The 17,454-nt window shown below is 33.0% G+C and overlaps 1 protein-coding gene across 2 annotated transcripts; it reads left to right on the top strand.

The window, feature by feature from the left end:
* The first annotated feature begins 8,083 nt into the window (after window positions 1-8,083).
* Window positions 8,084-12,837, top strand: DWF4 (Cytochrome P450 superfamily protein). 2 transcript variants are annotated; one of them, XM_086245036.1, is made up of 8 exons: window positions 8,084-8,503; window positions 8,630-8,954; window positions 9,047-9,199; window positions 9,298-9,540; window positions 9,666-9,758; window positions 9,861-9,939; window positions 10,081-10,190; window positions 12,114-12,837. In XM_086245036.1, exons 1-8 carry the CDS (start codon window positions 8,292-8,294, stop codon window positions 12,387-12,389), a joined length of 1,491 nt encoding a protein of 496 aa, XP_086101162.1. In that variant the 5' UTR covers window positions 8,084-8,291; the 3' UTR covers window positions 12,390-12,837. The 2 variants fall into 2 exon arrangements, with proteins under 2 accessions (XP_086101162.1, XP_086101164.1); XM_086245038.1 differs by having other exon boundaries at window positions 12,117-12,837.
* Window positions 12,838-17,454: the final 4,617 nt, after the last annotated feature.

The following is a 17,454-nucleotide window of genomic DNA, read 5'->3' on the forward strand; positions in this document are numbered from 1 at the left end:
TTTAGATTGAATATTCTAAATTTTATAATATCAAATAGATAGTTTATGCGTTATATCACTTAATTTAATTTGTCTGTATCTTTAACTCAAATCATTTCACGAAATGCATAATGCACACGTCATTTTGCAAACCTTTGTTATTTTTGAAAGAAAAATACTTTATACTTCAATTTGTTTTTCTTTAGAGGGAGAGGGAAATTCAAATTTGGAACTTCATTCAACAAAGTGAAAGAAATATTACCAAATCAATAGTTAAAATAGAAATGAATTATATTACAAGTTATTTACAATCTTGCGAGTCTTACTTTATGTGAGAGAATTGATGAAAAAGTTTGAAAACAATAAAAATAGAAAAATAATTTAATAACATATTTTATAAACAAAAGAAATGAGTGCAATCTTTGTGTGCTTAGGAATATTAGATTCAGACCAATAAAAAGGAATATTAGATTGGGTGTATGGACTTTCTTGCGTATATAAAACATTACTCTTAAGAATCATGTGGATCTTGGTAAAGCTTGGGTCCTAGGAACATAAGTTGACAGATGAGTTTTCACGTGAAAGACAATAATGTGTACATGTGTGTATATATATATATAAACAAATGGACAGTTTCATCGAAAATACTTGGTTCGTCTATTTATTTGATCAAAGTTAGATAGGCAAATAATTTTCAATTTGGCTAATTTTTTACAAGGATGATCTATCTATGGAGATGTAAAAATTGAACGGTTCGGATCGACACAAAACGACTTGTGTGCGCCCTAATAAAGTATACCTTAACATAAATAAGTTGAAGTATACCTTAATAGAAGGAGCATGTATATATATAAGGCGCACACGAGTCGTTTTATGTCGATCCGAACCGTTCAATTTTTACATCTCCATAGATAGATCATCCTTACAAAAAATTAGCCAAATCGGAAATCATTTGCCTATCTAACTTTGATCAAATAAATGGACGAATCAAGTATTTTCAATGAAACCGTTCATTTGTTTTATCAAAGTTAGATAGACAAATGATTTCCGATTTGGCTAATTTTTGCAAGGATGATCTATCAATGAAGATGATCATTGCGAACGGTTCGGATCGACACAAAACGACTCATATGGGCCCCAACAAGGTCATACCTCAACATAAATAAGTTGAGGTATACCTCAATAGAAGGAGCCTGTATATATATATATATATAATATAATGATAATATATATATTGTGAAATCAAAGCGACCCTTTGATGGCTCTAGGAGATGAGCGCCGATTATAACAAAGGCCCATTAATTAAAAATCATTAGAGAGCAATTAATTTATATTTATATATTGATATTTCTTCGATTCTTCCTAAAGATAATTATTAAAGTGAGAGTCAAGAATTAAATCATTCAAATTATAAGATTACACTGTAAAGTAGGTAATTAAAGAGTAGTTATGTCTTACTAGTTTACTTATCCATTAGTATTTAAACAATCATATATATCAAGAGAGAAGAAGCTTCATAAGGATGTTCTTACTTAAAAAAAAAAAAAAGTAAGAATATCTCTTCTCTATACCACCTGACAATATAGTTTGATGATCAGAACTGTTCATTTTTTAGGTCTCTTCTCGAAGGTTATCTATGAAAAAAAATCAATCAAAACAATAATTGTTTAGTCATCTAAACTGTGCAAATAAATACAGTCTGTTTGATAAAATTAAAAAGATTGTTGTAATAAACTAGCTAAACAGTTTTCAATTTAGCTAATTTTTTGCAAAGATAGTCTTTAAATAATGTTATACAATATGGACGATTCTGATAATATTGAATTAAAATCTAAAGAGGATATTTTTACTTTAAGAAAAGTAAGAACATCCTTAGTTGAAACTCCCTCTATATAGAACTACCAAACACCGAAAACTTTGTGATCATGCGATGCAAACAAGGTTTTAGTTGACATTGCTTATGGAAAAGAGCATCTTTAATGTTGCTCATCATAAATAACAGAACTCATGTATGAACGAATCAATCACCGAATTTGCTTCCAGATAAATAATATCCTAATAACTTTGTAGGAATATTTGCAAGAGATCTTGAATATCCTTAGAACATGGTCCAGATACGTCATGGAATTGTATGCCTCCACAACAGACAATCAAAGACAAAGAAAGGGAGCTAGCAATTAAATTATGTTAATTTGAAATGAAAGCTTTGTGATAATACTAATTTGATTGATTGATTTAGTGATCATTGACCAAGATAGACTAATTATACACTTGGATTGGTCACAATCTAGTTGGACCATGAATATGTGTTCAAGGCTGTCCTTTTAATTAAATATAATTAGCTACTATATATATATATAGATCATAGTATATAGATTATGATAGAACATGGGATACATGGAGCTAGCAACTTCCAGCTCTAAACCTCTCCTTTATATGATTACTTTTTCAGTAGATAGCTCACAGAGACAACTGTAAACTGAGGAATGGTCCATACTTTAGAAGAATTTTCTTCAAATGATTAAAGCCAGTCATATTTTAATTCAATTGATGATATCTATATTTTCCATAAATTAAGAAAAGGAATACAATAAATATATTTTTGAAACTTTTTCTATAAATAGAGCATGCAAATTACTAATGGTTTTTTTTTTCTCCAAAAATGTTCAAGAGCGGATGTCAACATTGCATACTATGAGGTTAGCGTTTGAATGTTCGAACGTCTAGTGCTGAGCATTCGAACTCTCACTCATAGCCAATACAAAAGTAAGCAATTGAATTGATATGGTCTTTTTTTGCCAATGCAAACGACACTCCTATTTAGCTTTTATCACTCTACACCATAAGTGTATAAAATTTTCTTAAAAACTCAGGTTTGAGTGCTAGGAGCAAAATTGGAAATGCTAATAGAATTGCTTCTTTTTTCCCCAATTATGGTTTAATTTTTTAATTGATACAATTAAGTCCCTAATAGAGTTCCAAATTCCGGCCAGTTAACCTCCTAATTAATTCATACATATTAAGTCAGTAGGTAGTGGGGCCATGCAACAGCCCTGTCCTTCATTTCACTATGATTGGAACAGCTCAACTGAGAATGGTGATCAATAATGCTAATGCATGCATGTATATATATGATTAGTAGCTATTAGTCATAATCTTCGATCAATTAATTAGGTATACATAGACAATTCATTGTGTAAGCACTTCCATGTCGCCATGCGTAATTACTTACGTAGTATTTGATGCTGAACTCGATCATGACATCACATGAAAATTCAAAATATAGGACGTGAGAACATCTCAAGTTTTTTAAATTTAATAATTTATATGTTTTTAAAATTCCCACATAACAAGAGGCTAGCATACAAATACAATACAAACCGCAAAGGTTTTGTATGTACATGCGCGCGTTTGCATGTTATAGGCCAAATAGACTGTTTTTTTTTCCTTTTTTGTTCTCCTATTAATTAATAGAGTTTTGCCAGAATGATGAAAATCAAAAGATAAAACTATAAAGAACTTTTCTCTAATATTGCGGGATACTCTTTCACATCTCATATTAATTCTAATATTAGAGTATGAATCTAGGAAAAAACTTACATAATATCATGTTGTAGTGATGTGACATCCTTGAAAAAAAAAGATAGAGACAATTAAGAGATGAGAGAAGAGAGAGCCAATGAAAGAGGGTGGGGATCCATAGGTAAGTTCTTCTCATGAATCTAAATGTAAAAGCAAGAGAGATATGTATAAGAATTTTAAACTTTAAAATTTGCCAATGGGAGAGTGAAAAATTAGCTTTTGATTAATGTTGCACTTTTCTTAGGTAGATTAATTCTATTTTAAGTATACTCACAAATACACGAGTCATTTATGTAACAAAGGGTGCAAATACGAGGTCTATTCCACAAAGATTGGAATTGGTTTTGCTAATTAACTCAACTTGATTAGGAAGAACACACAAACTCACGCACACAATAATTGGGGGGGGGGGGGTTTGAAGATTTAGGAATTAGCTAGCAGCCGTTGAATAAGGTAACTGTAAGAAAACGTACAGAAAATATATTTGAGATGCAAACAATGAGAATTGAAATGCTAGGGTTTAAAATCTACCACTAATCATGTCAAACAACTACCATGGAATCGAGTAATTCAATTCAAATACATGTTGATAAAGTTTATCTACCAAGTAGGTTTGGTTAATTACTAGTGAAAAAGTTTGGTTAGTTACTAGTGGCAACTGCTATTAACATATTATGTTTCATTATGCATGAACTTAGAGCTTTGATTATTTCCTCTAAGGAGTTAACTATACATGTTATCCTTCGGCTGTGGTCGGCTATCCTAGAGTTGTTACTCATGCATAGAGTCATTATGTTTCATGAAATGACAAAACATACAAACCATAGGCGATCGTGTCCCCTTTGAGCCCACAAAACCTAGTCTCATGAATTTCATCAATCCATTTATTGCACTTAGAAATAATGTCTTTGATTATTTCACACAATTTCTCAACATTTGCTAAATGCATACATCTCTAAGGTAGCTAATCAAAGAGGGCAAATAAATATCATAACATTTAAACATAGACTAAGAATTTATCAACATAAACTTGGAATTAGAAACTAGATATTCATAAATAATTATTGTTCAACATAATTAGGGCTTCATCCTAGCCTTAGCTAGAAGAAACTAATTAAAATAACATAATTAAAATAAAGAAAATGAAAACTTATGGGAAAAGAAGGATGGCAGTGGCGGCGATGACAATGATGGCGGGAGGAGATGGCGGCAGCCCTTCCTCCTAGCTTTTTACTCTCGGCTCCCTTTCTCCCTTTTCTCTCCTTAAGCTCTTCTCTCTTCTACTCTAATTTTCTGAATTGTGAATAAATGACTGAATGCATGAATAAGAGGTGGAGGGATCTATTTATAAGAGCATAGGAAAGTCCTGGAGATACTAGGAATACTTGGGGCCGAAGTCAGCAACAGGATTACTTGGCATGCAAGTTTCTTGGCGTGCAAGGAGCTACATGTGGGCCTTGTGCGTGTAATAATATTTATTACACGTGCGTATGTAATAAATATTATTATGCAATCCGTAATAAAAATTAGAGTCTATTAATTATTAGGTACTGACACATTTTTTTATTACTCAAAACACACCAAAAGCCTTATAATTCCTTTGCTGGCCATCTTCTACAAATCTGGGCGTTCATGGTCTCCGTTTGTATCAGACCCTTTCTCTTTCCCCCTCTCTTCTTTCTCTTTTCTTCTTCCCTCCCTCTCCCTTTATCTCTCTTCTCTCCTCTGTCCATCTCTCTACTATGTTGTAGCTTAATTGAACTAGTTCATATCTCGAAATCTTTATCAAAGAAACTGGGTAGTACTAGTGGTCCCTCTAATTAATTGAACTAGTTCATATCTCTACAATTTCAGTTTTTTTTTTGTCAACCTCTACAATTTTAGCTAAAAGGTCTAAATCCTAAACCAAAAAGCATTTATGTGTTTTTTTTTTTCTTTAGTTTCTTTTCTAACATTCTTCTAAGCCACTTAACATAATTGGATTTAGTGTTTCAGAAAATACTCATATCAAGTATTCTACACTACTGAAACTGCAGTTTTAAAAACTGTATAGTTGCAGTTTCAGAAACTGAGTTAAAGAAACAAAAATCAAGAATTCATATCAAGTGTTCTACACCACTGAAACTGCAGTTTTAGAAACTGCAAGTTGCAGTTTCAGAAACTGCAGGTGAAACTGCAAGTTGCAGTTTCAGAAACTGAGCTAAACAAAAAAAATCAAAAACCTGTTACTGATAAGGAAGACATGGGGGTGAAGTTGGCTTCCCTGATAACTCTCTGGGCATTGTTATAGTGAGGAACTTGGCATGTTCTTTGGCTTTGGAGGGTGGGAGAGAGTGGAGTGAAGCCAACTAACCTAGATATTACAATAAAGTGACCTAATTATTAAATATTATAAATAGGTGTATTACATGTTACAAATAATAGGTAAAGTGTAGCCCAAATTAATTAATTCTAAAAATTATGTCCGTTCAGCCCATTTTTGTTTTTGCAATCTAAATTAAAAAGTGAGTATATAAAAAGATGATATATTTTGTATCCAACAATTAACTTACCAACATCTAAATTTCATTTTGCACATGCGTTCATAATTACCATATCCCTCAAATCCTATACCATAAAATCAATAAAAAAATCATATCATTTTTTTAATACTCCGAAATGAAATCACTCAAGTCATTTGCAGGGCTGCAAAACCATCATCTAGCTAGTTCTACATCTGTATGCAAACTCAGGTCTGCAGGTCATCAATATGGTCAAAAGCAATTAATTGACTATAATTAATTATGCATATTGATGATGCAGGGGCAGAGGCGCGGCAAAACTGCAAAAGAAGATTGATCAAAGAAAAAAAACTGCTAAAGATTTTTTATTTTTTTGATAATCAATTAGTGTACCGATTAAAAGGCTCACATTACAATGTGTCTTTTTTTTTTTTTTTTTTTTTTCTGTTAATCATGTCTTTGCGGTGCCACTGAGGCGGCATTCTGGTGTAGGAAAAAGGTTGGACAAAGGCGAGTACCACTTACGCCCACCCTTCTCTCTACATCAGGATACCACTTCAGTAGCATTAGTCCAGGCAAGTTTTTTCCCTTTGGAAATTCATGGTACCTAGGATAATATTTATATTTAGATGTTTCTTTATTTGATATTAAGATATAGGCTTATTCACACCATTGCCCCTATAAGATACATTTTTTTTCACTTTGCCCCCTGAAACTTAAATCCTCTCAGTTTGCCACCTGAACTTCACAAAGTTGTTGCAAAAGACCCTATGCCGTTAACTCTGTCAATTTTTCCGTTAAAATAGCTGACATGACACCTATATGGCATGAGTGAGACCCTTTTTTAGTTATGTAAGATCCATGTAGACAAGCAAAATTATAAAAAATTGACATGGATCTTATTATTTTTAGTTTAAAAATTATTTTTTTTGTCCACATGAATTTTACATAACTAAAAAAGGGTCTCACTCATGCCATATAGGTGTTACGTCAGCTATTTTAACGGAAAAATTGACAGAGTTAACGGCATAGGATCTTTTACAATAACTTTGTGAAGTTCGGGTGGCAAACTAAGAGGATTTAAGTTTCAGGGGGCAAAGTGAAAAAAAAAATGTATCTTACAGGGGACAATGATGTAAATAATCCTAAGATATATGTTATTTCACTCTAGCCTCTTGTATTTTTTATGTGTGAGTGAGTGCATATACAGAAGACATTTCTCTTATATTATTCTAGTCATATTCAAGAAGATAAATAAACCTCATTTTTTATATTCCAAATTTTGTTTTTTTGATAATCAAATCAATGAATGTTAATGTTTGAATGGTTCGTCAGATGATGTGGTATGACTTTTGTACACAAATTCTTATCACTCATTTTGGGATAAATTTTTATATCAATTAATGTATAACATATATGTGAGGAGATGACTGTAAGAGAGATATACATAGTTGTTATATGTAACAATATTTTTTTTCTCAGAGAGTTTATTTGTTCTTAATACAAACTTTAGTTGTAACAGACATAAACAAATTCAATCTTATTTAAGAGGGTTGTCTCAACTTACATTTTATTGAATTTTAAAAGTCTAATAAAATTTATGTGTCTCAAATTAAGATTTTAATGGATTCCAAAGAAATTAAGTTGTCTCCAACTCAGATTTTAATTGATTCCAGTAAAATTCAGGTATTTTTAAAAAGTCATAAATTTCATTAAGTGAAGAATTTTAATGAATTTGGATTGATTTGAATGTATTTTTTACACCTAACAAATTGCATAATAATTTTACTCAATTTTCTTGAATTTTGATGAATTCTATAAATTTTAAAATCGATTAAAATCTGAATTTGGCACACCTAAAACACATTGATTGATAATCAGCACATAATTAAAAAATTCTTCACTATTTTCTGCTCCGTTTGCTCAAAAGATAAAAAAGAAGGCAGGAGCTTATAAAAGCGATATATTGAGTATTGGCTTCTAAAGCTTTCAATTTCAGTAAGTTTTTGGTTTCAAGACCACCTCCACCTGCTTGAGAATAAGCCACTTTTAAACTCTCAAAACCTAAAAGCTAGTTTCTCTCTCTCTGCCTCCTTTTCAACAGTTGCACAGCTTCAAAAAGCAGAAATCTAATTTCATCTTTGCACATATATACATATATAATAACAGGTAAGCAAATTCCACAGAGAGACAGAAAGAAAGATTAGAGAGAGTACTCAGTCAGCCTCCATGCCTGACTCAGAGCTAATTCTCTGTCTTCTTCCATCAATCTTGGCTCTCTTCCTCTCCCTCATTCTCATCAAAAGGAAGCAGCAGCAGAGCAGAAGACTCAACCTCCCACCAGGCAACATGGGGTGGCCTTTTCTTGGTGAAACCATTGGCTACTTGAAGCCTTACTCTGCAACTTCCACAGGCCAATTCATGGAGCAACACATTTCAAGGTGAACCATAAAGACCCAGAAAGCACAAAGCCTTAAATATCATAACCCAGGTTTTGAAATTTTGTTTTATGTAGGAGATAAAAAGAAAATAAACTTGAACACTTTCACTTAAAATATAATCTGCAGGTATGGGAAAATTTACAAGTCCAATTTGTTTGGTGAGCCAACCATAGTCTCAGCAGATGCAGGGCTCAATAGGTTCATACTACAAAATGAGGGCAGATTGTTTGAATGCAGCTACCCAAGAAGCATAGGTGGAATTCTTGGGAAATGGTCTATGTTGGTTTTGGTTGGTGACATGCACAGAGATATGAGGATCATATCCCTCAATTTCTTAAGCCATGCCAGACTTAGGACCTGTTTGCTCAGAGAGGTTGAGAAGCATACGCTTCTTGTTTTGAGCAGTTGGGCAGAGAATTCTGTGTTTTCAGCTCAAGATGAAGCTAAGAAGGTAAAAAAAAAAGAGAGGAAATTTATGAATGAATGCTTGCAATTCAAGAAATAAAAAAACAAACAGCTTATGAACAAAGTGACTGACTGCAGTTCACATTCAATTTGATGGCCAAACATATCATGAGCTTGGATCCTGGAAAACCCGAGACCGAGCAGCTGAAGAAATTGTATGTGACTTTCATGAAGGGTGTGGTTTCTGCTCCATTGAATTTGCCAGGAACAGCTTACAGAAAAGCCTTACAGGTAGCTGTGACATTTTTACATGGAATTGATTTTTTCTTCTTTTTTTCCAATGTTTTTATTCCATTTTGTGTGCATACTCTGCTTCTTCTTCAACACAGTCTCGATCAACCATTCTCAAGTTCATAGAGCGCAAAATGGAAGAAAGAAAACTGGAAGGGAGTGAAAATATAGGGGAAGATGATCTTCTTGGATGGGTTTTGAAGCATTCCAATCTTTCAAAAGAGCAGATTCTTGACTTGATATTGAGCTTGCTCTTTGCTGGCCATGAAACATCATCAGTCTCCATAGCTTTGGCCATATACTTTTTGCCTGGCTGTCCTAATGCAATTCAACAGTTAAGGGTAAGCAACAAAAACCAATTCCTCTCCATCTCTAAGCAACTGTTATAATCATATTGGGACCAAAAAAAGAACTGGGCCAGATTCTTTTTCTTCATTACTTTAATGGGTCTGATTTGCTTCTGCAGGAAGAACACATTGAAATTGCCAAAGCCAAAAAGCAAGCAGGAGAGACAGAGCTGAATTGGGATGACTATAAAAAAATGGAATTCACCCAATGTGTAAGCCCTTTTAAACTTGGGTAAAAAGTATATTAATTTATAAGTTACACACTTAAATCTTAATTCTTTCATAATTAATAAACTTTGTATCTGTTTGTGAAGGTTATCAGTGAGACACTTAGGCTTGGAAATGTGGTGAGGTTTTTGCACAGAAAGGCAGTGAAAGATGTTCGGTACAAAGGTAAGTGTTAAGAGGACAATTTTAGTGTAAGAGTTGGGAGTTGGGGGCCATAAAGTCCTGGTCATTCTGAAATCTCTGAGGCTGCAAGCTTAGAATCAAATTGAATTTTTTTTTTTTTTTTCTGTGTTTGATACTTGAAAGGGTATGACATTCCATGTGGGTGGAAAGTGCTTCCGGTGATTGCAGCCGTGCATTTGGATCCTTTGCTTTTTGACCACCCTCAACACTTCAATCCATGGAGATGGCAGCAGGTCAGTCAATAGCTTTTGGCCCTTTGTACACACGGCATGAGCATGCCTCATAATAATAATAATAATTATTATTATTATTATTATCATTTTTTTCTTTATTTAAATAAATAGATAATTATTTGTGTGTGGGAAGGTTAAAAAAGAAAGAAAAGGGTAAAGGCTTAATTGTTAAGGTCCCCAAGGACATCCGTTGGGTGTTCTTGTGGTTCCCACAAAGCAGCCGTTGGTTGTTTTGTTGTGACCCAATTGATGCTTCACCAAGTTAATTTGCCCATTGTAACAACTAACAACTAGGGGATCCAAAATTTCTTCCTAATCATGTATCTAGACGTATACATACAGTACCACACTACCAAAAATAGTCAAAATGGGATATATATATATATAGGGATTTTCTCTAGAGAGAACGTTCGCAATTTGTGAATACCGACACAGTGCTGACATGAGATAGACAGTGTGTCGACACAGATGATGTGTTGCAACAAGTTTTGGAATTTCGTGTCGACACACTGTTTACCTCATGTCAGCACTGTGTCTGCGTCCGTAAATTTTGAAACTTGCAGACATTCTCTCTAGAGAAAGACTATATATAGATATATATAAATGATCTCTTGGACATTCAAACAAAATTTCACCTAATTAGCGAGAAATTCTTATATACATCAGTTGTATATAACTTCTCTCATAAAACTAGTCACATAATTAGTATGTGAGAGGTTGAATGCGACATAAGAGTTATTGTATATAACAGTTGCATATGCACAAGACTCTTTTTCGTGATCAATTGTTCTGATTCATCATTCACATTATAACATGTTAGACATTGAGGGAATACTTCAAATAAAGAAAATTCTACCAAACACATAGATCTTGACTAGATCACTTGTTTATTATTAAACTCTAAATCTTTTTGTTAGATTTATTTGTATGTGATATGGTGTCCTTCAAATATTCCATCCAAGCCATTAGATGTACCTATGGCATATTCTTAGATACGGCATAACAAACATACTTGCAAAAGGCAGGCGATCGATCTCATGGATTTCCTTTCAGATGAAGGATGTTGATGAATGAACGGATGGATGCTGCATACTGTACGGATAGAGATGGATAGATAGCTAGATGGAATAGGTCCAACTCTCAATTTCTTCGTCTTCTTCTTCTTCTTAATTTCTCTCAAACTAGTGTGCGTGTGGGGAGAGACTGGGGGTTGGAGATGATTAGAGGCCATGTGGATGTGGGGTTTCTCACATGCACGTGCATGAGTACTTGCTTGCTTTTCTCTCTACTAGTGCCTAGTGGGTCAAATGCCAAACTGGTCCTGACCAATTTGATCTTTTTTCTAACCAAAAAGAAGCCCAAACTGGTCCAGAAAATCCCAAACAAACAATGGAATTGAAAACGTATCCACAACTGGTTCATCAGAAAAAAAGGTTAGGGCACCACGGAACTATACAAAATTACAATGATGATAGAGCTAGCGATAGTGACAATCACTATGAAATATACAAGCAAACCCTGCACATGGCAGGGAGTAATATGTGCTAATTTATCACATTCACCGATTATATTGCATACCACAGTTTTAGTAGAGGCAGAGTTCATTAATACTAATGAGTCTCATAAACCACATTATATAACAAGTGCGGTTTGATCATTTGTCTAATTAACTATTAATTATCATGACCAGTTAGTAATTGACACATTAATTGTCCCATAATGTGATTATGATATGGTACAAATAGATATGGTTTGCAAATTGACTTAATTTGAATCCCATCACCCTAAAAACCCATTTGGTTCACTACCCAAATAGGCCAAAAAAGAGCAACAACCTTTTGCTTTATTAGATTCTAACATTACCATGAATTGTTTCTTCCTGTTTGTTTGTTTGTGTGTGATGGTGATGATTTGATGATGTAGCAGAACACCAATGGCGGATGTTCATCTTCTTCTTCATCATCATCTTCCACGAGCATGCCAAGCAACAACTTTATGCCATTTGGGGGAGGACCACGGCTTTGCGCCGGGTCCGAATTGGCCAAACTCGAAATGGCCGTTTTCATCCACCATCTGGTCCTCAACTACCACTGGGAGTTAGCTGATGGCATCGATGACCAACCTTTCGTATACCCTTTTGTCGATTTTCCAAAAGGACTGCCCATCAGAGCCCACCGCAGATGTTTTACTTTCACATAAGCAAAAATGAAACACCTTATGTGCTTAATGGCCGTATATGGAAGCTTCAATTTAAGAGAGTTGATCAATGACACAACAAAGCTAGCTATAGCTCATTAGCCTCATTATCTGTACGCCAGGATTGAGTTTTGTAATTTCACAAACGGCTTACTAGTTACTACTGCAACTTCCTTTGACTACTTTATTATGATGTAGTAATACAGTACCACTACGTACTAGTTCCACATGAACATGCATATATGTAAAAGGCCGGAAGACATGTAGAGCCTCAAGTAGTCGTACTACACAGACCCACCAAGCTTCTGCTGCATATATGCACCCAACAAAGGACAAAAATATCTCTCATCTTTCTCTCATTGTAAATTTTATTTGCCTCAAGTCCCTCTCATGCATGTTAACTGGGACTTGTGGGTAATTATTTATTTATATGTGATATGGGTTTTCTTTTTTCTTTTTTCCTATCTTTTCTTTCTGTAAAATCTTAAAGTTTCATCAAGTTTTTTGTTTTTGGGTCAACTGTTCAACCATGATATATTACGTATTTTGAACTGCATTAATCCCAAAATTGACTTGCGTACAACATCTAATCTTCTGCAAACTACTATTTTATTCCAACTCAATATCTTACCCTCTCTCACCACTTAGACAAGCCTCAAAAACTAGTTAAAAAACTTTAACTAGTTGTTTGATGCTTGCGATTTAATGTCTTGGGTTCTAGTCGTAAGTCATAGCTCAATCACTATATATGTATTGTACTTCCACAATATATATCTTCTTTAATTTACATCTCTCCTTCTACACCAATCTGAAATAACATTACCCGAATTTAACACCTACTCTAAGCAACAAATCTCTACCAATTAACAATGATTTGTCATTCCTTATTTACATCTTTATGACTACCTAACTCACCAATGGGGTGCGAATAATTGCATGCCTATAAATTTGCATGTTGCTCTACAAGCAACATTAAAACCAATTGTAAATGATGTCTGATTTATTTGATCTATGGTTTTTATATAAATGATTTATTTCAGATCCTGTAGTGCAACAGTACTCCTTGTTAGGTTTTCTTTCGCTTTCCAATGTGTGTTTTGTTTGTTCCTAGCTTCTGAATTATTCATGGGTTTTTGTTTTTTCTGCTGTCGTTATGTTGATGATCTCTCTCTGTGGTCTAGGAAGCTTGTACGTTATGGATTCATTTCCATGAGGAGAGCTAGTGTTGGCATTTAAAAAATGGAAATAAGAATTATATGATGAGAGGAACTTCCGATGAGTAGGAAAGTAATCAACGAGTGCCATATTTAGTTCACAAATTTTGTGGCAGTGTTTTATTGATTTAAGTCCACGGGACATTTCTATTTACAATAAGAAATTTCTAAATGCTTTCTAGTTTTCAGATTTGGGTCCAATACAACTAATACATTTCCCAAACCTACAACACCCTTGAGTGAATGATTCATTGATTCAATGTGGTTGTGAAGAAAAGAACTTACATATCCCTTATATAATACCATATAGCATCCTCCCCTCTCTCATTGACTCTCTCTTCTCTCTCTTTTTTTCTCTCATTTTTGTCTTTTTCTCTTAAAAGATGTCACATTACTACAACATTACTACAACACAACACAAGGATATGGAGAACAAGAGGACTGTTGTGATTGTGAAAGGCAGGATTCAGCTTTCCTTTGGACTTCGGTAGTGAAGATAATACTAAACTGAGCTTTGGGCTGAGCCCAGCCCATAATATTTGTGCAATTCTGTTTTGGACCAATACAAGAGAGTATCCTTTGTATTCTGTATAAACCAATTGAGGCCTCAAACCTATTGTCGCTGTTTTTTGTTCATTGGGGTGGGTCTAGCTCAACCACAGACGGACAGAAGAAGGCTAAGACGACCCAATATAATCATCGTGATAGGTTCTTACCAAGCCCAATCCGATCATATAAAGTTCTACCACAGGCCCGAGACTTTACAATTTCTAGCAATAAACTTGGGCCGGATCTTTCGTAAGCCTATTTGATAATGTTGGATGGGGGCACTTGCCTCATCTATAAATACTAATGACATACCTCTCAACTATTGAGAGCTATAAGCTTGATTAATTGCTCGATAAATTATTTTATGTATTTGATACATTGTTACGTGATGTAATTAATTCAACATGTCATAATATGGGTGAATGTTATTAATATAAATATATCGTCCAATAATATTCTTACACGTTAAATTTGTTACAACATATAACGGCGTATCGAATACACTCAATAATTTTTCCAATTGCTCATAGTCACTCACACACGCATAGACCATTAATTGTTTTTAACAACCCTCAAGGAATAGAAGGTCCACTTTTAACAATGAGCTCTAAAATATGCTTAATGTTAATTAACTTAATTTTAGAAAAATATCCAACCCCTATGGCCCTATCTTACTATTGCTTTTCTCATTTCTCTTTCCCTTACTCTAATTATCCTTTTATCTTTTATAAATTATCCTTTTATCTTTTATTAAATATATATATTTTTTTTAATAAATTATATGACTAATTAATTTTTAGTTTTTTAATTTTTTACAAATATATTTTTAAGTGATACTAAATGATTCTTATATGAGACTACACTTCATTGATATGATAACAGAACAAGTCGAAATAAAATATAGAAAACAGAGGGTGGCGAGTATTCGTCCATAAATTGTGTTTGATATTATCAATATGTGACAAGTTGACAACATGCTACATCGGGCAATTAATACATAAATATTCCAGTTTTCTAATTCAAATCAAAGTCGAATTAGAAGTCTTGATTAATGGTGGATCAAATGCCACGTGGCCCTTGTCTAATTGTCTTCATTATGTCCATCGTGGCTTAAAGAGCACCAGTCCGTTCCTCTTTTTACCAAACATGCAAAGAACCATTAATTGGCGTTCCCGTCGTGTATGTGATCACCCTTTAGATTTAAGCCACGTGGCATCACCATGGTCTTCAGCGTCCTTTTTTAGAAAAGTAGGACTATTCTGATTGGAACATTTATCCAATCACGTTAATCATAAATTTGGATATTTTTATATTTCTAGATACCACTAACTCAACCGACCCAAAGAACTTAGAGATGAAGTGATCAACATGAGGTTTTGGCACATAATACGTGTTAAGAACCCAATCACAAAATTCCAATGCGATGTTTATAGACAAATGTTAGATTTAAAATTTTTTTTAAAAAAAAAAAAACAGTATCTGGTCAAAATGATTAAACTTTAATTAAATTATCAAAAGTGATGTTCCAAGTTCCAACTGCGTCACAAAAAGATAGGTAGCTTTTGGACTAAATTCGGGGAATGGCAAAACTTTAAATTGATTTATATTTGCTTTAATCCACCCAAAATGAATGTAGATTTAATTTGAAAGATCTACCGTGGTTATATAGAATGGTGAATTATATTACCACATTCATAGGATAGGGCATAGTACGATCAACGTAATTATAAATAAATTTTTAACTCAAATCACAATATGTGAAAGTGAATTAAAATCAAAACACCAATTGCATATATGATAAATGAAAAATAACATAGTTAATAGTTTTTCGATAAACTCTTTTTTTTTTTTTTTTTTTATATTGGAGATAATCAAATCATTGATATATCTTAATTTTAACATATTACTCTACTCATCTTTACCACTTATTATTTTGATTAACTCAAGAGCTTCTCCGATATTTTCCGTATCTCCCACATTACATGAGCTAAAACTATGTGATGAGAGAGATAAATACATATGACGTACGTTTTTATCATAATAATTTATTAAAAGCATCCAATGCTGATAGAGATAAAAGTGAGAGTTTTTGTTTCCATTAAGCCCATAACAGGCATGGTGCCAATGTTTTTCTATTTAAAGTTTATTGTTAAAGTATGAAAAAAATTAAGGTCTAAATTTTTTTTGTGATAGGGTTAAATTTTTTTGAAAGTAAATTGTTTTAAAGTCTATTTTACAGTCCTTAATGGTAAATAAACTCACCTAAAAGATTCCAATGACAAATAGGTCCACATTTTAACAAATAAACTCACGTTATAACATGTCTCGTGTTTTTAGTGCATAAATTTTAAAAACTGAGCATATTGCTATTGTCAAACAATTGCAATTAATAACAATAATTTTTAAGTTATAACGTAGGTGGATGTAACTCCGTAAGCTTGAATTTTGTATTTTATGTTGATTTCATTAGTTTTTGACATATTTATGTAATAAAAGACATGAGGTATATTTATAAATATTATTTTTATGCAGTTTCAAATAGTTATTGTTGCACAGTGGCAATGCCGAGTACTTATTGAAAACCAAGCGCTCGGTAAACACTGCTGAGGGGCTCAACTTATTTAAGTGAATTGACTTATCACCGTATTTTTGTAAGTGGATCGTTCTATAATGAGTTTTTTTTTTTGGACTAGAATTTTTTTATGCGTTATTATTATTATTTTTTATGTGGATATATATTTTGTTTTTGGTCAAGTTTTTTAACTGGGCAACATTTTCGCTACCATGGAAAGTAATGTTTTGACCTTATGGAATGATCCTTTTTATTTGGAGACTAAAAAGTTAATTACTGAAATTATTGAATTCTCCTCGTAACTCGTAAGTTATAAACATCAAACATGACTGCCTTATGAGAGAGACTAGAATGTTAGACGTTAGACTTAGAGCCCGTTTAAGATTGTATAAACAAAAGCGGTTGTAAATGATAATTTTATGTCAATCACAATAGTTTTAGTGTTTGGTAATAAAAGTAAAAGTTGTATTACCTCATAATTCTAGGTCACTCGTTATAATTTTAAAAAACAGCTATCCACATACTTTTTAAAATTGTTATAAATAAAAATTGTAAACCACATTAATAAAATTTTTGAGTTGGTTAATATACCTTCAATTTTTATTCAAAATTAATATTATATTTATTTTATTAATTATACACGACCATAACAATTAATAATTTTACTTCACAGCTTTTTTAGCTGCACATGTGGCAAAATTCTAATTTCCGGGATGTTTGCAAATTATAATTT

The sequence above is a fragment of the Dryas octopetala genome, chromosome 5 (genome assembly GCF_963921425.1).
Source record: "Dryas octopetala chromosome 5, drDryOcto1.1, whole genome shotgun sequence".
NCBI classification, from domain to species: domain Eukaryota; kingdom Viridiplantae; phylum Streptophyta; class Magnoliopsida; order Rosales; family Rosaceae; genus Dryas; species Dryas octopetala.